Raw genomic sequence first — 21,929 nt, 5'->3', positions numbered from 1 at the left:
CCCTGGCTGCCAGGGAGCTGCTGCCCAGGTCAGTCTCTGCTGGGAGCCGGGGGTACCAGGGAGTCACCCCACCTCTTGGGGTCAGGGCAAGGCAAAGCTGTGGATTAGCCTTCCACCGTGGGCTCGTTCAGAGCTGGCCCTGTGGTCAGAGGTCTCAGGAGGGAGGAGGCCACATCCCCACCAAGCCCCACGCTGCCGGCCATCCTGCTTCACGTCGGGTTTCTGCAGAGCCAGTCTCGAGGCCAGAACAGAGCACAGGCCAGTCTGGAGCAGGACGGGGTGCAGGCATCCCGCATACCCGTGCCCTCCCCAGTGGATATGGCCACCCTGACTTGGGGACCCTCGACTCTAAGCAGACCACAGTGAGTGTTGGCATGCGTGGACCTGTGAACCCCTGGGGGCAGAGAAACTTGGATAGTCCTGTGGCCATTCCGTTTAACTGGGCAATTTGGAAGATTCTTGGACACTGGACACCTGGGTGCTTAGCCCCAGTTCCTAGCAGGGAGACTGTCCCTCACCTAGCCCAGCCTCATGGTGCATGCACAGACAGAAGGGACGTGGGCTCCTGGTCCTGCCCCTCGCACCCGGCCCTGAGTGTCTGCCCTCTACTCTCCCAGCTCCCTGGGGCAGCCCGACGCCCCCTGCATGGCCCTGGCTTTCCGACGGGCTGGCTTTGCACTCATTATCTGCGGACTCCTTTCCAAAGGACGGGCATCGCCTTTTCTGCTCAGGGACAAGGAAGGGCGAGTTTTGGCAGCAAAGCCATGATGTGACTTGTCCACCAGGAAAGGCACACTCCACATCTCGTCCACTGAACATCGCCACCCGACATCCCCGTGTGTGCTCTGGCCCCAGCAGAGGAGCGGGGCAGACGGGTCCGCCTGGTGCTGGCTGGGCTTTGTGGCCTGGCGAAGGGCCAGCTGTCTGTGTGACCCTGGAAGCCTCTGGGCCTTTCTGCTCTCCCTGGGGACCCTGGATCCAGCACCTGGGATCCCGGATTTGTCCTCCCGGAAGTCGGGATTGCAGGGCTGGGAGCCGAGGTCCCCTGAGGACCTCTCTCAGGTGTCCGTGCACTACGGGGGTAGGCGGGCTGGACTCAGCCGCAGAATTCTGGCTCCTTGTCCCCATTTCCCCCACCGGCAGGACCATAATCACTTTAGGGTCCTGGTGTGTGTGCCCTGCGCCGGCCCGTTCACCGCCAGTCCTTTCTGGCTGCATTTGCCCCTGTCCAGGGCCATCCTCCTGACTGAGGGCAGGCTGGGATGAGTGGACTCAGGCTGGCTCTGGGCTGGGGCCAGGACAGTCACCACCTCCCAGGAACGGCTTTCCTCTGGGGCAGGCGTCTCTAGGCACTGCCAGGTTGACAAGGGCCCACAGGAGGGGTGGGACCGTGTCCTGGGGAGGAGACCACTGGTGCTGGCCCCGTACTCAGCGCTGGGCGAGGACCTTTCTCTCCAGCCCTTGTGGGGAGAGCATGTCCGCTGGGGGGCGCATCTGGAGTTCACAAGGCATGTCCCTGTTTTGAGCCGCGTGGGGGTAACTGCTGTTGGGACGGCCCTGTGAAGGCTATGGGACGAGGGAACCAGGGGGACGGGATGTGCCGCTGGGTGCTTGCCCTATCGTGTGGCGTCCTCTGACTTCGGTGAGGCCCCGCTTTGTAGGCGGGGTCCCTGAGGGGCCATGTTCTGAGCCAGGTGGCTGTCCTCCCGCCTACCCTGTCTTGGGGTGACTTGGTGCAGGGCTGAGCAGGGCAGCCTGTCTGTCACTTGGCAGGTGTGGACAAAGGGTGGGTGCGGGCCACGCTGGCCACTTTGCTCACAGCCTCTGGGCCGTCCCGTCTTCTGTGTCCTGGGAACACACCGAGCTGGAGCCATCTGGATTCCAGCGTGCGGGGGAAGGTGCCAAGGTCTCTGGCCCTTCTGCGGTGTGTGGCGAGAGGGTGCGCTGCCTTGGCCCAGCCAGCCCAGGGATGTACCCACCGGACCCAGAGCTACTGGGAAGAGCCTCACGTGTCCACCTGGGGGCGTCAGGAGATCATGCAAGGAGGGTCTCGGGCAGTGGCCCCTCTGGCTTGGAATGCTGGAGCCTGGTACCTCCCCTAGCCCTTTGAGGCCACAGACACCCCTGCTCCCCATGGGGGTGGGAAGATGACAGGTGGGCATCGGGGTGTCAGGCCCGGCCTGGAGGGCTGTCTCTGGGAACGGCCTGAGCCCCTGCTCATCCTCGAGTGAACATGGTTTTGTCTCCCGTTTCTAAGCCACAGCCAGGCTGGGGCAGTGGGGCCGGCCCGGATGGGGCTGCGGAGTGCGGACAGCGTCCCCCACCCTGCTCCCACAGCGAGCGCAGAGAAGCTGAACCTGCCCATCTCCGAGGCTGGGCTGCAGGAAGGGGGCAGCTGGGCCCCGAGCCTGGGACAGCTGCCTGGCACCGCTGGGCTGTCTCCCCAGGTGGGTGGGGACTTGGTTTCCCCCGATGCTGTGGGATGGTGCTTCTGCTGGGGAGCCTGCCTTGACCTGAGAACCCAGGGGTCAGAGGTGGCTTATGGACACTGGCCCCAGCCTCTTCTTTTTCCAGACTGAACTGTGTTCTGAAGAGGGGGCAGGTCTGCTGCGGCCCCTCCCCGTGTGCTACCACGTGGCAAGCCTCAAGCCGGGTCCCTGTGGGGCTGTCTGTGTGCTGTCTGAATGAATGAAGGAGGCGGGTGGTCTGTAGCAGGCTCGCTTGTGCACCTGCTCACACCCTGTTCTCTTCCTTGGGGCTCACTGGGGCGGCCAGCTCCCCCGGAAGCCTGGAAGGCAGAGGAGGCCCTGAGGGTGGTGGGTGGGCTAGGGTTCCTGGCAGGAAGAGGTTGCCCTGGGGGTCCCCGAGGCACAGGCTTGGTGGGATGGAAGGGCAGGCAGCTGGTCCTGTGCTCTGAGTGGTGTCCCCCGGGGCTTTACCCCATGCAGGGCAGACGTCCACACAAGGCCAGGCTTTGTGTTCCCTGCCCTTCTCCATGCTCACCTTTGCCCTCAGCCGGCACTGGGCTCTGCAGGAGGGGTGAGGAAGGCCCAGAGGTTGGGGGGCAGGGGAGCCCCTCGCAAATGGGGCCCCCAGGTCCGGACCAGCCAGAGGTGCCGCCAGCGTCCCCCAGCGTCCCCCAGCCTTTCCAGAGTTTTCTCCAGGCAGCAGGAAGGCAGGAGAGAGCAGCCATGGGGAGGGCGAGGCCTCACAGACCCCCTCGTGGAAGGGGCTCCTGCCCCAGCACGCCAAGCTAGGTGCCTGCCCTGAGCCTACGGTGGGGGGGGGTGGGGCACTGGCGCCCCCTGGTGGCGGCAAGAGGCCAGAGCAGGCGCCGAGGCAGCCCGGGATTTCAGGTCACTGAACAACGGGCTGTTCATTTCCTCAGCGGCTCCTGAGCCGGCCCAGCCTGGTGTCACCTGGTGTCGCTTCTGACAGCTGCTGAGGCCTGAGGGACACCGTGGGAAAGGGAGGATGAGACCCAAATGGGTCCCTGGGTGAGAAGGGAGGGGTGGCCTGGGAGGTCTGGGGGGCAGACAGCCGGTGGTGAGATAGTGATCCCGGAGCACAGGTGTGAGGCATGAGGCAGGGGGAGGGGTGGAAGTGACCAGGGCCTCATCGGCGGGGATGGCGGGGGCTCTGAGGGCTTAAGTACACAGCACGATGTGAGTGTGGAGACCTGGCGAGTCCCGGTGGGGACAGGGCCGGCACGGGGGGTGGGGTTGGGCCGCCAGGCAGGGGCCGGGTCCCGGTGGGTCTGCTAGGGCCCAGCCAGGGGGCCACTTGTCACCGTCCCCCAGGACTGCTGAGAGCTCGAGGTCAGGATGGTGAGGGGGCCCGCCCGAGGCTCCAAGCCTGGATGTTCAGGGAGCAGTCTGTGGTGGCTCGTGCTGGGGATGGCCGGCGGCCAGGACAGAGATGGAGCTGGCAGGGCGCAGAGAGAGGCCGACTGTGGGTACAGGCGAGGGGAGGGGTGCCGCGAGCCCAGCTCCGTGTGGGGTGTAAGGGAAAGCGGGGGCTCTCGGTCTGGTCTGAGGGGTGGGGAGCATAGTGGCCCCTTTCCTGAAGTTGAGAAGACCAGGGTCAGCGCAGGCCAATGGGCACTTGGAGCCTCTGTGTGGGCCCCTGGGCCAGGAGGGGCAGGAATGGCAGGGAGGTGCCCTCTGGCCTGGGGGTTTTGCCCGGGACGCTGGGGGGTGGACATGTGCCTGGGCAGGGTGTGGACAGTACAGGGCCGGAGGCTCCAGACTCTGAGGTGGGCACACAACCTCTCCAGTCTGTGTTCCTGTCTGTAGGTTGGGTCTTGGTTTCTAAGCCCCAAACACCAGTCTTATCCCTCCTCCTGGAGACATCCGGGGAGCCAGAGGAGGGCTCTTTGCAGAAAACAGAGAACTTGTACCCAAATCCCGGATGAAATAATCATCATCTCTAATCTCCCCTCTTTCAGCAAACATTTTCCCAGCGAATAGTTGTTGGCTTTCACTGTGTGCCAGGGGCTGCTGGGGGCGGACCTGACCCGGGCCGGCGGGCAGCCATCCCATCACCAGAGGAGTGATGCGGGAGCTGGAGGGAACATGTAACCTGGGCCTGGCCTGTCACCAAGCATGGGGCTCCACGCCGGGGCCTGTAGGGAGTGCCCTCGAGGGAGGTCTCCAGTGATCTACAGAGGGACCGTGGAGCCGGGGGGCGGTGAGTATCTGCCGAGGGTTTGGGCAGATGGGACAAGCCACCTGCAGAGGTCCACACGATGTGTGCGCATAGCTGGGGTGCTGCTCACGTGCAGGGCCCGGGCTGGGCAGGGGGCTGAGCTGGCCGGCAGAGCGGGAGGCCCCTGGGGAGGTGACCCTTGCGTGGGCTGAGGAGTGTAGTGAGAGGCGGGTGGTGCCGAGGTCCCCGTGTGGGCAGTTGAATGCTTCTCTGGAGAGCTTGGGGAGAACAACTGGCCCACTGGAGGCTAAGTCCTGAGGGGGGCCGGCTCCTCCCCTCCACTGCAGCCGCTCAGGAGCTGGCCGGGGCAGGGGCTGCCGGCCCCCCTGGAGTCCGGGACGGGGTGGGCCTGGCTGAGGGGCTACTGGTGGGCGAGCTGCACAGCTGACCAGAGAATCCAGAGTGTCCAGCCCCGGGGTTTCACACCAGGGAGGTGTGAGGGGCCAACCAGGCATCGAGCACGGTGTCAGAGCCCCGTTCGGGGCTCTCCCTCTGGGGTGGCTGGGTTCCCAGTGAGGCCCAGCCCCGTCTGGGTAGAGTTCTGGGCTGCGTTTCAGGAAAGAAGGGCCGAGCCCCCCAGCCCTTCCTGACCTTGGCCTAGAAACTGAGCAAGATGCAGAGAGGATGTCACATCCTGTTGTCCAGACCAGAGGGAGGATGCCTGGGGACAGGGCCTCCGAGGCCTCTGGATTGCACGGTTCTCAGGTCTCAACTATGCCGGGGATTAGATTGGCTATGGATGGACTGGTTGCGAGTGAAAATCAGGGTTCTTGGACAGAGAGAGACCTAACACACACACGTGCACAATACACACACATGCACGTGTGCACACTGCACATGTGTGCACACGAAAACATGCACACACATGCAAAATGCACATGCGTCCAATGCACACATGTGCATACATGCACACGCATGCACAGGCAGCCACGCACACACATGCACAATGCACACAGGTATAATGCACACGTGCACAATGCAGACACACGTGTACAACACACAAGCACACACATGTACAATGCATGCACATGCACAGTGCACACATGTACAACGCACGCACACATGCACACGCAATGCAGGCACGCATGCACAGTGCACACATGTACAACTCACACACATGCACACACAGTGCAGGCACACATGCACAGTGCACACATGTACAACTCACACACACATGCACACACAGTGCAGGCACACATGCACAGTGCACGCATGTACAACTCACACACACATGCACACACAGTGCACACATGCACACAGACGGAAGAGCTGGCTCAGAGTGTGCATGGCTCAGCCCACACCAGCCCTTCCTAAGCCTCACTCTTGTCACGGGTGCAGCCGCAGCCGCTGAAGCAATGAGCCATCCCGGGAACTCGCTGACGGGGGTAGTGGAGACCTGGACATTTGGGGAACCAAGGAATGTTCTTGGCTTCCTTCTGGGCCTTTTACATTTGGTCTTGTTTTCTGGGAAACAAATGGAAAAAAAGCCCCATTCCCACATATTTGAAAGCTGATTTGTATAAACAGAGCAAACCCGATAACTTTCAGCGTAAACAGAGAAACTCTGTGTGATGTCGGGGAAGGCAGTCCTGGTCCTGGGCTGGCGGCAGGAGGTGGTGCAGCCATTCCGGTCCTGCCCCGGGGTGGGCCTCGTCCTTCAGTGTCACTAGTGACACCTCCATGCCAGTTGCCCGCTGGGGACCTGCTTGGGAGCCTCCAGGGCCCCTTGGCTCCAGTTTCGCTGAAAGCCCTACCCTGTCTCGCACCTCAGGGGCCCTGCCTGGGCTGGCAGCTGAGAGGCCCCCCCCCAGCCCTTGTGCCTCGACGGGATCCCCCAGAGCTCCAACGGAAGCCCCAATTTCCTTTTTCCACCACCTCCGGGCCAGAGCCAGTGACAGGTCTGCCTGGCGGGATGGCGCCCACCTCCCCTTCAGAAGGCGGCCTCCTGCTGGGCAGACCCTCCTCCTCCATGGCAGCCCTGCTTGCCAGAGACAAGGGTGTGCGTCAGGCGCTAGGTGACAACTTGCAGCCTCACTCCACCCCAGCCACCTCCGCGCCTGGCCTTGGGGACACAGAGGGGCCAAGAGCTGAGCCCTGGAATCTTCTGGGAGAGGCTTGGAAGAGGGAGAACCCAGCACCCCACTCTTGACCTGTCCCTGTGACCTTCTCCCAGAGGGGACTGCCGGGTGACCCCGGAAATCCAGAGTGGGTGAGGCCTGTCTGACCGTTTCTAGGCGACCCACTCTTGGTTTCCATGGTTGCCCTGGAAACCACAGACAGGGAGGGGGTTGATGGGAAGGACTCCCTTGAACCTGCGGGGCTTTCCCTGCCTCCCAGGCCGTCCTTCTGGAAAACTACGTGGACAGCTGCGTGTTCGTAGGCGCCTATCACTGAGGGAAGTGTGTGTGAAGAGGCCATACTGTGTGGTTCCGGCTACAGGGCATTCTGGAAAAGGCAAAGCCACAGAGGCAGTGCGAAGACCGTGGTTGCCAGGGCTGGGGGAGGACAGATGGACAGGTGGAGCCCAGGGGACGTTTAGGGCAGTGAAGACACTTTGTGTGGCACTGTCGTGGCATGCACACGTCGGGACATGTTTGTCAGACCCCCAGAATGCCCAGAACCACGTGTGAGGCTCACGTGAACTGTGTGCACGCGTTCCTGGTGCTGTGTCCGTCCTGCCCACGGTGGGGACGGGTGCAGCACGCACAGGTGGGGTGTGAGTGCGGGGGGCGGGCGGCTGTGTTTGGGGAGAAGGCTGCCCATGGAACTCTCTGTGCTTCTGCTCAACCCTCCCTTAAACCTCGAACTTCTCTAAAACACAGACTCTGCTAATTCAGAACAAAATGAAACAAGAGCCTGGCCTTCTCAGCCTCAGGCCCAGCCTTGCCCGACTCTGTCCGTAGAGTGTCCCCCTGCTCCTGGGATCGGGGTCGGCCTCCGGGCTTGCCTTCTGTGCTGTCTCTGCTTTCTTGGACTACTGCTCAGTGTGCCGGTGGACGCCTCATTTCCTTGGTCTCCCGATGGACAGGGATGGCTTGATGGTTCTGTCCCTCTGCCCAGCCCTCCTGCCGTCCCCTTGCTCAGAGCCATTGGTTTCTAATTGTTATTGTTACAAATGATTGTAACTTGATATTGGAACGGTCAGGTGTTGAGGTTCCTCGTGTGAACATAATTCCATCTAGCACATGGTTTTGGACCTGCCGGTTACCATGGCAACCCCATAAAATGTGTGTGGTGTTTTCTGCCCCTGGGAGCTCACGGGGGTCTCTTTGGACCCAGGGCCTGGAGTTCAATCTGGAAACTGGCAAGCTGGTCACACACAGAAAGGCCCAGGTGAACCGTGGGCCCTTGAGCCACTCCGACCCTGGGAGCTCCTGGCTGGGGTGGGAGTGGGGAGGGGGCCCAAGGTGGAGCCATGGATGGCTCCTCAGCACAGCCAAAATCGTGCAGTGCCCAGGTCAGGGAGGGCTGCTCCGTCTGACAGGCTGAGCTCACCTTGAAAGGGGGCCCACAGCGGAGACCCCTGCCCTGGGCAGCGATGGGACAGGTTTTGAGATCCTCAGCCAGGGGCCGGGGTGGGTCTACCTTTGGCTGCCGGCCCTGGCCCCTGCCCCACCTGGTGCACGCCTCCCTGGAGCCAGGAAGCTCCTCCTTGGCCCTGGCCCGGGAGGGAATGTGGCCCGGGAGCGGCAGGGACAAGCCGAGGCAGGTGCCTGGTAGGGCAGCACCATGCTGGGAGAATGTGGGTGAATTCGGAAAGGTTCTGTGTGGCCCAGGGGGGTCTCTGCGTGTCCGTAATAGGCCAGCGCAGCCATGGTGGAGGGTCGGGGTCTAGGGTCTGGCTGTTGTGAGCCTGGGTCCCAAGCTGGGCCCCAGGGCCCTGCTACTTAGGGCTCTCGTTTTTGACCCGAATGGAATTGAATAGTGGCTGGGCCTCAGTGCTCTCCAAGGGGCCCCCCGGGTCCCCCTGGCTGCCCTCCACCGTGTGCATGGCTCTCCCTGTTTCAGAGATGAGGAAACAGGCCCAGAGGGTTTTTACGATAGGTCTTGTTCACCCAGGGCCTGGGAGCCCAGCCAGCCGGGCCCTGTGCCTGTGGGACCTCAGCCCTACTCTCAGACACGGCCTTACCCAGCTTCCGGCTGGAGCCCAGCAGACTTGCAGAGGGCCCACTTGTAGCCTCAGGCCTCTGAGCTTGGGGCTCTGGTGGGCAAGGCCCCGGAGGTAGGAGGAGCTCCCTCCAGAATTCCTGAGGAGGCCTGGGTGCAGAGGTGGCTGTGGCCGTCCCCATAAGGAACACCGGCTCCCGGGAAAGGCACTGGACGCCTGGCCTCTGGAGCCCCAGGGGCGGGGGGGGGGGAGTGTGGCCCTGCCCACAGCTTGGTTTCAGCCCAGTGACATTGATACTGGACCTCCTGCCTCTAGGACTGTGAGAGACAGTGCATTTCTGTTGGGCAATCTCCCCAGCTGTGGTCCTTTGTCCCAGCAGTCTCAGAACACCGCCTTTCGCTGCAGCTAGGACCTCCCCACCCTAGGCTCCCTTGTTTGACTCTAGGTGGATTTCCCACTCTCCTGGGTCAAAGCCAAGTCCCTTCTGCAGCTTTGCTCTGACCGAGCCAGGGGCCTGGTGACCTGGGCTGCACTGGACCCTGATGCCCCCAAGGCTGGTTTGGAGCCCCCACTGGGGCCTTGTCTAACCTGTCTTGGAGGCTGGAACCCCCTGCCCAAGACATGCAGTAGGATGCACGGGAAGGGGGGATTCCTCGGGGTGGGACGGGGTGCCTCTCTTCAGCCCCACCCTGAGCGCCACCCGCGGCAGGCCCAAACCCGTTCTGGCTGGGAGCAGGCACGGGGGCCCGCAGAGCAAGCTCACACAGGGAGCCCCAGTTGTCCCATTTCCCCCGAGGGAAGGGGGCAGCTGGGCTCTGGGGGCGGAACATTCCTGGGGAGGCAGGCAAGGCAGGCCCCAGCCGTACGTCCTGCCCAGACAGGGGGGTCCCCCTGTTGGTGCCGTCTGGCATGCGGGCTGTGGGATGCTCTCAGGCACCCCCTTCCCAGACCTGGAACCTCTGTCCTTCAGTGGGGCCCAGGGGATGAGAGGCTGCCCGTCCCAACCCAGGGAGGCCCTTTTCCGGGCCCCTCGCCCCCAGGGCCCTCCGTGAAGTGTACCCACGTGACCAGCCCCCCACACCCGCTGCTCCTGAGCCCTGTGCGGCTGACTCTGGTCCCGCTGGCTTTCGTCGGCCCTCCCGGCTGAGAGGGGAGCAGCCCTGGCCTGTCTGGGTGACACCTGGCTGCGGGAAGGGAGGGTTCTTGGGCTCCTTGGCAGGCAGGGCCTCATAAATCCTGGCTGCTCACAGGTAGCCCGAGGCCTGGCTGGGCCGGCAAGATGAGGGCTAACTGTCCTGCAGACTCGAGGCCCAGGCACCCCCCCCACACTGGGTTTCAGTGGTCTTCCTCTAGGGGGTCTCGGCCTTCACAGTGATCCCCCCATCCTCATGGGCTCCTCTTCCTCACAGACAGGGTGGCGGTCCCCTATGGCCTCCCACTCTGGTCCTTCCAACAGACTCCCAGCAAGGGACTGGGTGCTTGGGGGACACAGGGCAGATGAACTGCGCCCCCTCCACCAGCCAGAGAAACTGTGGGGGCCCCAGAGTGGGTTTGGGGGAAACCAGGTCACCCAGAGCAGCCTGGCAGGGCGGGGGCAGCGGGAGAGGCTTGGGCCCCAGGCAGGAAAGTCTGCTGGCCTCACGTGGGTCTCAGGCTGGGGGTGGGGCTGAGAAGGGAGAGGTTGAGTAGGGTCGGGGTGGTGCAGGGCTGCTTGGGCAGGGGAGGGCAGCCTGGCTCCGGGGCCCTGATGGTCAGGCTGGGGGCCTGGAGTGCTGCCCCTTACCCTCGGAGTGTCCACGCCTTCTCACTGTTCCTGCCGCCCTAGACCAGGGCTGCGGGGGCAGCTGGGTCTGTCTGGAGGGCGGTGAGGGGCAAGGGGCAATCGGGGCTTGGCTGGACGGACTACGGAAAGGCCCAGCTGGGAGCCTGGCCCGCTGGACAGAACGCATGTGCTGCCCTCCCGCATTGGGCGGCTGCCTCTCAGGGTCCTGCCTCCTTCCCGGATTGGAAGGCAGTGAAGAATGTAAAGGCCGGGGGCCCCAGCGGGTGCCCCACGTGGTGGTTTCCTGGTGGGAAACCTGCAGCCCAGCTGGTGTGTGGCCGGCTTGCTGTGGCCGCTACCCTGCCCTGCTCGCCTAGAGCGACTCAAGGCCAGTCTGGCAAGAAGGCGTGGCTCCGAGGACCGGGTCCTGCCCTGCGAGGGGAGACCTGGGGGCAGTGTCTCCTGTCCTGGGGGGTCTCCTCCAGCTCACAGCCAGCTGGTGACAGCCCAGGTCCCAGCCGGGTCTGGGAGGCTCGTGTTCATGGGGCCCCTGCTCTGTGTGGGCCGGGTGGTTGGCACTGTGCGGTGGGGTTGCCCTACTGTGGAACCAGGCAGGCCTGGCTCTGGGAGCCTGGAGCCACGTGCCTTCTGCCACCTGCTTCCTGCCTGGGGCTCTGTGGTCCACAAACGACTGCCCAGACCAGGCTGGGCTGGACCTCACGGTTGACCGCAGAACCCATCGCTGTACCCGGATTGCTGGTTGTTGGGGGGGGGGGCACGCTGGCCATGGGGCATGGGCCCCCCTCGTTCCCCGGGAGGTTGACAAAGGGGCAGCGTGCTGAGGGCTCCTCGCAGTGCAGCACCTGGTTGCCCGTCAGCTGAAAGGGCAGGGCCTTCGGAGCCCTTGCCAGGCGGGGTGGCCCCCCCGGACTCCCCTTCCTTCTGCACCAACCCCTGGAGAAGTGTGGTGTGGGATCTGGCTGGAGGAGGGCTTTTAGCTGCTTTCCTTTTTTTTTTTTAATTGAGGTGGAACCCATGTCATGTAAAACTGACCCTTTTAAAAGTGAATGACGTGGTGGCATTTAGGTCATTCACACTCTCACGCACCCGCCACCCCTACCTAGCTCCAGAATGTGCTCGTCGCCCCCGAGGAGACCCCGTGCCCGTTGGTCTGCTCGCCCCCGGGGACCACCCACCTGCTTTCTGTGTCTGCAGTGGCCTGGCCTGCACGGTCCCTGCAGAGGGACGCCCAGCACGCGGCCTTCACCATCTGGCTTCCTTCCCCACGGGGAACGTTTCCGTGGTTCACCCACATGGAGCTGCCTGTGTGGCGCTCCTTTCCGTGGCTGATCTTCCACGGTGGATGCAGCCGGTGTGTTTGTCTGTTTGCCCAGTGCTGGACATCCGAGTCATTTCCAGCTCTGGCTGTTGGGACTTGTGCTGTGACGGACATGCATGCATGAGTGTCCATAGGAGTCCTGCTTTCGAGTCTTCCGGGCACGTGCGCCCAAGCAGAATTGCTGGGTCCTTTGCCAAATCTGTGTCTCACTTGTAGTGGGAGGCAGTGTTTTCTGCTGGTGGAAGGGTCTTCCAGGGGTGGAGAGGGCCGGGGGCAGGGCACCCTCCCTGTCCTGCAGCCTGGCCTCCTGCTTCCTGTCTCTTCTGCCACTACCAGCCACTGGCAGCTTTGGGGAGGGTGGGGTGCCCTGGGAGGGACTTGGTGAGAAGGAAGGAGCGAGGGACGGCCAGCGTTTCTGAATCGGCGTCTATATTGCACACTCACTGGGGCCTGGCTTGAGGGCCAGAGGCAGCCTCCCTCCAGAAGATGGGGATAGTGACTCCCACACCAGGAGGAAGCCCAGTGTCCCTGAACGGACGGCGGAGCCTGTGGAAGCGCTGCCACGCCTGCCGTGGTTTGGGGGCACTGCTGTGCTGCTCGAGTAAGAGGCCAGGGTCTGGGGACGAGTGCTTCACAAGCGCTTGCGATGCGCTCTGCCGGCGTCCGGACAGGCCCCAGCTTCGGGCGAGGGCTTGTCTCCGAGCAGGCTCCAAGCGGGGCCGGGACCTGGCCTAGGACCTCCTGCCCCGCCCCTGAGACACGCCGGATGGAGGGGCCCATGTGGTGCCCCACCTACTGGGTTGCGAGATGCACCCCCAGACTGGTTCACGAGCGGGAAGGGCAGGAAGACCTGCCCAAGTAAAGCCCTGGTCCACGCATGACAGGCCAGAGCGGAGCGGGGCCTGGGCTGCATTGTGTCATCTGCTGGAATTCGGCTCCAGGGCACCCCCCACTGGGGTCACTGGTGGATTGAGGGGTCACTCTGCAAGCAGCCAACCAATGAGGTCTGGGAAGCCCGTTGGCCTGGGCCCCCACTTCCCGGGATCCACTTCTAGAACCCCCCAGGCAGCTCCAGTCTCCCTGCGCAGACCCGGAGCCCTGACAGAGGACAGGCTCCCCAGTGTTGGGGAAAGCCCTTCTAGCTCCTGAAGCCATCTTTCCTTCCCAGGCTGCTCAGGGGCTCTGGGCCCTTTGCTGCCTGCCTCCCTGTGGCCCCACGGGCCCAGCCCATGCCTGCCCGGTGAGCCGGCCCAGGCCTGGCCGCTGCACCAGGGAGGGGCCACTGCTGGCCTCATCCTTCCCCCAGCAGGGCTGCTGACCACCCTGGGGTCCCCACAGAACCCACAGCTGCTCCCGGCCCCTCTCCATGGGTGCAGTGGAATTTTAAAAAGATGGCCTCAAGAGGGGCAATGACCTCTCCCTGGGCCCTTCCCCCTGCATCGTCCCCTCCCTCTCCCGTGCTCTCCCCCTGCCCAGGATGCTGAGGTCCCTTGTCTGTATCCTTGACTTCCAGACACGTGCACAGCAGGGGCTCAGCAGGGGGAGCCCACTGACTCTGCCCCTCTCTGGCTCTGGTCAGGATCACCTCCCGCTCAGTCTTGCCTGAGGAGGGGCCTTGGGGAGGGCCAGCCACCTGCTCCTTCTGTTCTCTCGCGGACTGTGATGTTTGTCTGGTGTTTGTTGAGTGTGTCCCGTGGCCCCCTGTGTGCTGGCCTGGGCCGGGCACAGGGACCGCAAGACCAGTGGGGTCCTGTCCCCGTGCTGAGGATGGCATGGTCCAGCTATGGGCGGACACAGGTGCTGAGCAGCCCGCCTGACACCGAGCCACACGGGGCTCAGCCCGGTCAGGGAGTGGGGAGCTTTCTGGGGGTTCTGGAGCTGAGATGTGCTGCCGGGGGCGTGGATGCAGCCAGGTGCCTCCGGGACGCCGTCCAGACTGGCAGGTGGAGACAGACAGCAGGTGCCCGTCATGAGTGCCAGGCCAGCACCCAGACCTTTTTCTGTGGGTGTGGGGCAGCCAGTGGGGTCAGGGTGGGGTGCTAGCGGTGGTGCCTGGTGCTCGTGTGGCCACGTGTGCCTGGCCCCCGTGGACCCAGCGTGCCAGCAGCTGTGAGGGAGCTCCTGCGGTCCACAGCCTGCCTGCCTGGCAGCTCGCCTCCCTACCCCCCACCGAGCAGCCCCACGGTCAGGACAGGCCCCGGAGCTTCTCTGCACACCTCCCACCTGGCCCACTCCTTGTCTGCAGGGCCTGACCGCTGTGCTGCCTCCCCCGGCCCACGCTGACTCCTGCCCTGGGCACCCCGGCTCTGACCCCTGGGCTGGGCTGACCTGTGTCTCGTCTTGCATCATGCTCTAGGAATTCCCGGAAAGTTCCCGCATTAACCTCTGCAGGCCTGGGCTGATGCTTGCCTCCGGGCAGTGGTGAGGAGAGTTCTGGCCACGGCCTATGCTGTGGGACTGTGGCCGGCTGTAGCCTCAGCCCGACTCGGGCTCTTGCAGGGACCCTTCCAAGAAGGTGCAGAGATGATGAAGCCATTCGGGGAGGCTCAGCCTTGCTGGGAATGCTAGCGCGGGGGCTGTCTGAGCACCGAGTGTCTGGGAGAGGGGCTGCTCCCTGTGTGCCAGGAAGGGCCTGGTGCTTTCTAGAACCGGCTCCCTGTGGGCCATGCCAGCACCTGGCCATCCGTGGCCTGTGGCACATTGGGGTCTCTGTGTAGTCTGTGCCTGCCTCTGGGTCACATTCCCCAGACACCAGGGAAGCTCGGCCTTTGGCCTTGACAGGCCAGGAGGAAAGCAGAACCCCTCTCAGACCTCAGATGGGCAGCACGGGGGTGGGGGTGCTGGGGGGCAGAGGAGCCCACTCCCCCCCTGCCCGGTACCTCATACATGTCCCTCCCTGTTAGCAGCTGTGGCTCCGTAAGGTCCCCGGCAGGCCGGGACTAGGAGTGTGTGGGGTAGGGATGTGGGTCTGGGGGCTGCTGTGAGGGGCTCCTCCTGGCCTCAGAGCGGCGGTGGGGGGAAACCTGGTTTCCCTGGAGCACTGACCATGGGACCAGAAACCACGTGCATGGGCCATTCTCGTGAGGACCCAGAAATGCAGGTGTGGCTCCTTTATGGGGGAGCAGGGCCACTCCTACACTGAGCTGTGCCTGCATGGCCTTCCCGGAAAGTCTCTCCAGTGCCGCGGGACAGACTGCTTGTCCTGGAGGAGAGACCCAGGTACACAGGCCTCCCTTGCTGCTGGACGGACATGTCGTGTGTCCCCCTCTCGTGGGGCCTGTCTGCAGGAGGAGCTTTGCCCTTCTCTGCTGGTCTGTGCCCTCTTGTGGCCTCTCGGGTCCGGGCCTTGGGGTGGGCCATGGCTGGGAGGGAGTTCCCCGCCGCTCACCAGTGTCCCCCCTCCCCCACAGACGTGGATGAGTGTGCCAGCGGGAACGGGGGCTGTGAGGACCAGTGCTACAACACTGTGGGGGGCTTCTACTGCCGCTGCCCCCCTGGCCGCCAGCTGCAGGGAGACGGCAGGACCTGCCAAGGTAGGCCCCGGGCCCAGCNCCCCCCCCCCCCCCCCGTCACCCACCGCCGCCTCCTACCGCCATGGCCCAGCCTCAGCCTCACACTCCTGCCCTTGTCCCTGGGGCGCCGCCTCCTCGGTCCCCCGGGCTGCCCTGGGTGGTGCCCCAGTGTTGGGGTCCTCTCTGCCCTTCAGGGCATCCACGTGTCTCCGAAAATGAGCCCCGGGGGACTCAGAGAACCTGATGTGGTTGGGGGGCCCCGGGGCTGTGCTGGGGGAGATGCAGCTGGAGAGGGAGGTGGTGGCCGGCCGGCTGGCCCAAGCACAGGCCGTTGGGGTGGGGGCATGTACCTGGGCAGCGTGTGGCACCGGTGGGCACCGCGCCCCGACTAGGACTTGCTGAGGCCTGGGCCGGAGGTGTTGGCCAGCCCTGGGCAGACTCTCTCCCTCAGCCCTGAGATTGCTGGCAAGCTGTCAGCAAAATCAAGAACAGGCAGAAGATTCCCTGGGGGTGGGGAGGGAGCAGGACGGATGGAGGCAGGGAGAAGGCAGGGGATGGAGGCCGGTGCTACTCCCCAGAGCCCCGTCATACTCCTTTGTCTGCTGCAGCCCCCACCTGACCCCTGACCCCAGGGCCGGCTCTGGCAGCGTAGGCCCCTCTGAACACAGGCCCGTCTGGTCAGCGGCATCTGTCCCCTTGCTTCACACTGGACTGTCGTCCCCTCTCCGTGTCCCAGAATTCCTTTCCAGAGAAGAGCACTGTCTCTGGCTGTGTCAGAGGGCCAGGCGGGGAACAGCCTGCCAGGCTGGGGTCTGGGGGTGCGGGGATCTGTCCTGGTGGAGGTGCTCTGCAATATGGGGGGTCTCTGTGCTGAGTCTCCTTTCCAGCATTTTCATGGCCAGAAGGAGGCTGGAGGGAGGGGAGTGAGGGCAGCAGGGACAGGGGTCCTGTGCCTGACAGGGAGGGCCGGTGAGAGGGGAGCCCAGCATCTCCACGTCACCCACCCAAGTCCTGGCTTTGGCCTTGTTTCCCCTTTTGTGAAATGGGCCCCCTTGGGATGACAGAACCCACGGGGTCTGTACCCCCACCCCAGGACGCACGAAGTGCTGGGGGAGTTGGGGCAGAGAGGAGCGCCTCCCCAGACAGGGGTGAGGAGGGTGGCCCTGCTGCTGACAGCCTCCCTCCCTCCCGAGCCCCCACCCCGCTCATGCCAAAGCCCATCGACACTGGAGAAATACAGGGCTGGAGGAATACAGGGCTGAAGGAATACAGGGCTGGAGGAATACAGGGCTGGAGGAATACAGGGCTGGGGGAATACAGGGCTGGGGGAATACAGGGCTGGAGGAATACAGGGCTGGGGGAATACAGGGCTGGGGGAATACAGGGCTGGGGGAATACAGGGCTGGAGGAATACAGGGCTGGAGGAATACAGGGCTGGAGGAATACAGGGCTGGGGGAATACAGGGCTGGGGGTTTGGTGCCAGCGAGGGGAGCTTTGGCAGCCACGGGAGAGTCCCAGGGGGTTGGGGGACCGTGTTTGCGATTTCCCCCCGGCAGCATCATGCAGTGCCTTTGGAACTAAGCGGCCGAACAGGTGCCTCCTCCTCTCAGAGCCTTGTGTACCCTCCAAACGGGGAGCAGGTGCTGCTGTAGTGAACGACCCTAGGGGCCCACAGCGTGCCAGGCCCAGGGCGGCGTGCCCTGAACGCGTCAGCTCCCCTGCTGGCCTCCCGGCCGCCGTGAGCCCCCAGGGAGCCCCCGTGCAAGATACATGCTGCTTCCACTGCGGTTCTCCCCACTTCACCCCAGGTGCCCACGGAGGACCCTGGTCCAATCCCCCATCTGCTGCTGGCACACTGCCCAACCTCGGCGGGCCTGGCCTGTCTGGGCCTAAGCCCTGCAGCGGGGTCTCCAGCCTCGGGACGCTGGCTAGTGCACAGTTTGATGGAATCAGGGTCCTCACCCCGAGGGGCTTTTTAGTCCAGGGGCCTCCCAGATGGGGACTGGACCTTGGTTTTCCCATCCTGACCCTTCTGGTCATCGGCCCCTAGAGCTGGGCAAGCAGCCCTAACCCCTTGTCTGTGTCCAGGAGGCCCTGGGGCAGATGCTGAGGCTGCTCCAGACTTGGGGGGTCTTCTGACCTGTGCTCTGGGCTCCCGGTGCTGACCTGGGGCCCAGGGACACATCTGTGGGTCCTTGGAGATAAGTCTGCATTCCAGCCACTGGCCAGAGCCCTGCACAGAGCCAGCATAGCACAGGGCCTGCAAATGCAACCTCCCCAAGTTCCTTTGGGAAGGTCTGGAATCCCTTAATCCACCAGGTCCCGAAGGGCGGGCCAGGCTGCCGCCATCTGGCAGAGCTGTCCAAGGGCAGCACCATGGACAAAATGACCGGGAGGGAGGACAGGCTGGGGGGATTGGCCTCAGACCCTGCGTCCCACAGTGCTGGCCCTTTCTTCCCCACCCGGGCCCCTCCCTGGCCTCGGCCCCTGGGAGTTTGCAGACCCCTAGCCCTGCGTGTTTGGGATGGCTGGGGCCCGAGTCACCGCGCGGCCGGCAGCCGAGAGCCAAACGCCTGCTGTGTTTTCTCTGTCCCCCTGCCAGCCCAGCCCAGCCCCCCTGAAACTGCAGCTCCGGCCAGCAAACAGGACTGCTGGGGCGGCCAGCGGCCGTGAGCGAGCAGAGCCGGCAGGACATCAAGATGTTACCTCCGAGGGAAGGACGGCTCTGCTCGCTCACATGTAGGGTGGCGCGCCCCGAGTTGACGGTGGGGTGAGCCCAGAAACCGCTCAGAGTGATGAATGGACACTATAAGCCCCTGAGCACTGGCACGGGAGCCTGGCTGGAGGGCTCCTTGGCCCTCGCTCTGGGAGCGCGGCCAGGCCCGTGTGCTTGTCATGTTCTGGGACACCGTCCTGGAGCAGGAGCCGTGAGCTCGGGGAGGCCAGGAGATGCATGAGGCTGCACGCCTGCTGCTGCGTCTCTCGCTTCCCAGGCGCCGTCTCTGGCATGTGTCAGCCCCACTCCCAACCTGTGGGCGGTGGGTTTAGGGAGGCAGCAGGCCCTGGGGAGAAACGCGGGCTCCCCCATAAAGCTCACGCCCTGGCAGCGCAGGGGCCCTGAGCTCCTGTCCAGGACTGCCCCACTGTCCATGCCAGAGCCTTTGGAAAGGCCATCCCGGCACCAGGCTTTGGTGTCTACCAGGCCCACGGTGAGCCTCAGCTTAGCACCTTGGGTGACTCTGAACCTCAGTCTCTTTTTCCAGGAAGTGGGGCTAAATCTTCCTCTCCGGGAACTGCAGTGGCCCCGGGGAAGTGTCTCGAGGCCCCTGGCCCAGCGTCTGTGCAGGCTCCCAGCCCCAGGCCGGCTTCAGCGGGAGGGCCGATGTGGAGAGAAGGGCTGTCCCAGCCCGAGCTGGACTGTCCTCCGCCTGGCCTCGGGGCACTTGCTTCTTGACTAGGGTCTTCAGGGAGCAGGCCCTGGGGTTGGCGAGACTACACCGAGGCCCGGGGCGGGGAGGTCCCAAGACCCCCTGGCTGGTCTCCGCCCCACCCCACTGCTGGCTGTTGGGTACGCGGTCCCGAGCGCCCCATCCGGAAGATCCAGCTTCACGCTAGGCCAGATGGTGTGGCCTGAAGACCACAGTGACATTGTAACCGCGGGGGGAGGTCTCGGTCCCACTCCCAGGGGAGATGAGGCTGCTCCTTGGAGAGAGTCAGGCTGTCTCCCGGGGGGAACGTGAGGCCTACAGGGCGGCTTTCCCACGGCGGGTGACCCACGGTTCCCACCGCTCTGACCCCCCTGCTTCCAGGAGATAAGGGAGGCTCTGGGGAAGGGGCAGCGGGGGCTGCCAGGCGGGGGCTGTGCAGGGAGCGGGCTTTCTCCGGTGGAAGTCCTTCTCAAGAACAGCTGGCTGTTTCCTGGGGGTGCTGGGTACGCCCACCCCGGCTTCTTGGTTCCTCGTTGGCTGTGGGATGGCCGGGCAAAGCTGGGGTCTGCATCGGGGTGTCTGTGAGAAACCTGTGGGGGGCTTGAGGCCTTGAGACAGTCACGGTGTCCCTGTGCCCAGCTCCCATGGCCGGCTTGGGCATCTGCTCTGAGCAGGTGGTTCTGTGCACCCCTGGGCTGCGGGCGACACAAAGGGGACCTGCTGTGAGGCACGTGTGCTCGGGGTGGTATGGGCACGAAGCGGCCTCTGTAGGCCTTCCCTGCCCACCCCCGCCCACCTCGGCCGTGGCCATGGGCTCCAGGCCCGTCTCCATCCTGGGCAGCAGCTGGACAAGGGCTTGTCTCTCACTCCCACTCTGCCTGGCGGGACTCCTGGCCTGGCCTCCCCTGGCCTCCAGGAGATGGCTGCAGGCTCTCGCCGTCCCAAGGGAGAGGCAAGAATGTGGGGAGTGACAGGCCTAGATTAGGGACCTCCAGGGCTCGGGCTCTGGGCCGGGAGGGCCGCGGGCTGACCAGAGCCAGCTGTGCTGGCCTGTGGCGGTGCCCTGGGGGTGTGTGGCCGTGGGAGCTGCTGGGGACCCTCATTGTGGCACCCGGGGAGCCTGACTGCCCTTCCATACATAGGCCCTTCATGGGGGTGAGGGGCTTTCTCTGACCCCCTCCTGGGGTAATCCTTGGTCCCTCCAATGGCAGGACCATCGCCTCCCACCCACCCAGGAAAGTCTTGAGGGAGCCTTAATCCCTGGAAGGACTTCTTCATTTCCCAGGACAACCCTGCTCTCGCTGGATCAGAACGGGAAGGGTGGCGGGAACTGTCATGGTAACGGCAAGAAGGATGCCTTGTCCAGCCCATACCGCACGCCGGGCTGGCTCTGCTGTCGGGGCTCAGGCCGCCCTGGGCTCACACAGTCGGGAGGTGGGGAGTAAAGCCCAGAGTGACATCCTGGGCACTCAGCTCCGTCTGGGGGTCCCCATGCTGTCTGCTCTGGCTTGCCGGCTTCTCGAGCTGGTGGGGCTTCTGTCCAAGCTGGCAGTGCCTGGCACGTGTTGGGCGCCGGCAAATATCCGTGGAGTGACCTGCACATACGGATGTGGACACCGGGATGGGAGAGGCCGCCTGGCAGGCTCGTCGTGCGCCCGTGGGCCTCGGAGCCCAGCGTGCGCTCGGGCCTTCTGGTCAGAAAGCCCCTGCGTCGTTCCTGCAAGGGCCTGGTCCCCTGGCCGCCTGCCCTCTGGACACAGGCAAGCAAGCCCAGCCGAGAACCGCGATCCTTCCAGGCAGGATGGCTACATTTGTCCCTCTATGAGCAGATGCTGACGGGTACGCCCATGGTCAAGGACAAAGCAGGAGAAATGATCGTTGTCACCATCAGCGGTCAGAGCCCACTGGTGACAGCCTGCCCCGTGGGCCTGCCCAACCCCCTGAGCCCGCGGCACAGTGCAGTTTTCCAGGCAGAGACCTCAGATGGGCGGCCTGCGGGTGCCAACACCGCTGAGCCCCAGGTGCCCAAGGCCAGCGGTAGGGCCTGTGGGTGCAGGCCGAGCTGCAGGGCAAGAGCTAGATGTGGGAGCTGGGAAGGCCAGGGTCCGACCCTGAGCCCTGCCGTACCACAGGCCATGGTCCTCACACTCAGGGCTTGGCGAGAGGAGGTGGTCATGTGCTACCAGGGAACCCCACCCTGCTGTGGGGAGGGCACAGCACAGGAGTCAGGCTGGATCTTGCCCCCAGCCCTGGAGGCTTCCACCACAGAGATGGGGGCCTGCTGTGTGGGGCGGCCACTTCCACCTGCAGTCATGGTGGTCCAGGTCCTTGGCTGGAAGGCTGGGCTGTTGAGGGTGGCAGCGACGTGAAGCTCGCAGGGGCCGTGTCAAGCCAGTCTGGGAGAGTGGGGACAGCAGCCCCTCCCAGCCTCGCTCCTGGGGGGGGTGGGCCTCCCACACCTGGCCTGTCTCTGCCTGGCAGGTGGGAGAGGTCTTCCCCTCTGCTTCTCCCATCTTTCACCCCGGCTGATTGGGCCCCTTTCCTGTGAGTTTCTGCTCGTCCTGAAGGCCCCTTTCCCCCAGTGTCCAGCCCCCTGATTGGATTCTCCAGCCCGCGGCTCTGTCCCTGCCTGGGCAATGCTGGCCGCACCTTCCCCCCACTCCCTGCCTCTTCTCCAGGCATCTGTGGGAGGCAGGTCTGGGCTGAGCCTCCTCTCCCGTCGCGTCCCACTGTTCTGGACCCCGCTGGGCAGCTGGGATTCTGACCCCACCCTGGCCTCAGCCAGACCCAGAATCCCATTGACAAACCCTCCTTGCTCCCTGCTCCCTAGAGCAGCTCTGAGGATGGGCAGCTGTACCAGAACTGAGGGCAAGACCCCAGGACTAGTGCATCTTCCGTGAACAGACCTCAGGGAGAGGGTGTGGACGTTTGGAGTCGGGGCTCATGGCTGTCTGGGTCAGAGCTGGGGAGTCCTCTGGGCTCACTTGTCCCTCTGCATTTCACGTGGATGGTGTCTGGCCCTGAGCTCAGCCTGTGCACTGAGTACTTGCACCCTCAAGTACTTGCGGTGTG

General features: G+C 64.3%; 1 protein-coding gene across 15 annotated transcripts in view; it reads left to right on the top strand.

The window, feature by feature from the left end:
- MEGF6 (multiple EGF like domains 6) overlaps positions 1-21,929 on the top strand; it is an 88,736-nt gene that overhangs the window by 28,360 nt on the left and 38,447 nt on the right. For 12 of the 15 annotated variants that reach the window (XM_034671097.1, XM_034671096.1, XM_034671089.1 and 9 more), the window contains one exon: positions 15,327-15,449. The exons of 1 other annotated variant lie outside the window; for it this stretch is intronic. In XM_034671097.1, coding sequence (XP_034526988.1) covers positions 15,327-15,449 — 123 coding nt within the window. Of the gene's footprint in view, positions 1-4,580; positions 4,690-15,151; positions 15,228-15,326; positions 15,450-21,929 lie in introns of those variants that run through there. 2 more of the 15 variants (XM_034671099.1, XM_034671101.1) reach the window with 2 other exon arrangements.

The sequence above is a fragment of the Ailuropoda melanoleuca genome, chromosome 11, assembly GCF_002007445.2.
Source record: "Ailuropoda melanoleuca isolate Jingjing chromosome 11, ASM200744v2, whole genome shotgun sequence".
NCBI classification, from domain to species: Eukaryota; Metazoa; Chordata; class Mammalia; order Carnivora; family Ursidae; genus Ailuropoda; species Ailuropoda melanoleuca.
The sequence above is the reverse complement of the archived record's forward strand: the minus strand, read 5'-3'. Positions and strand labels throughout refer to the sequence as shown.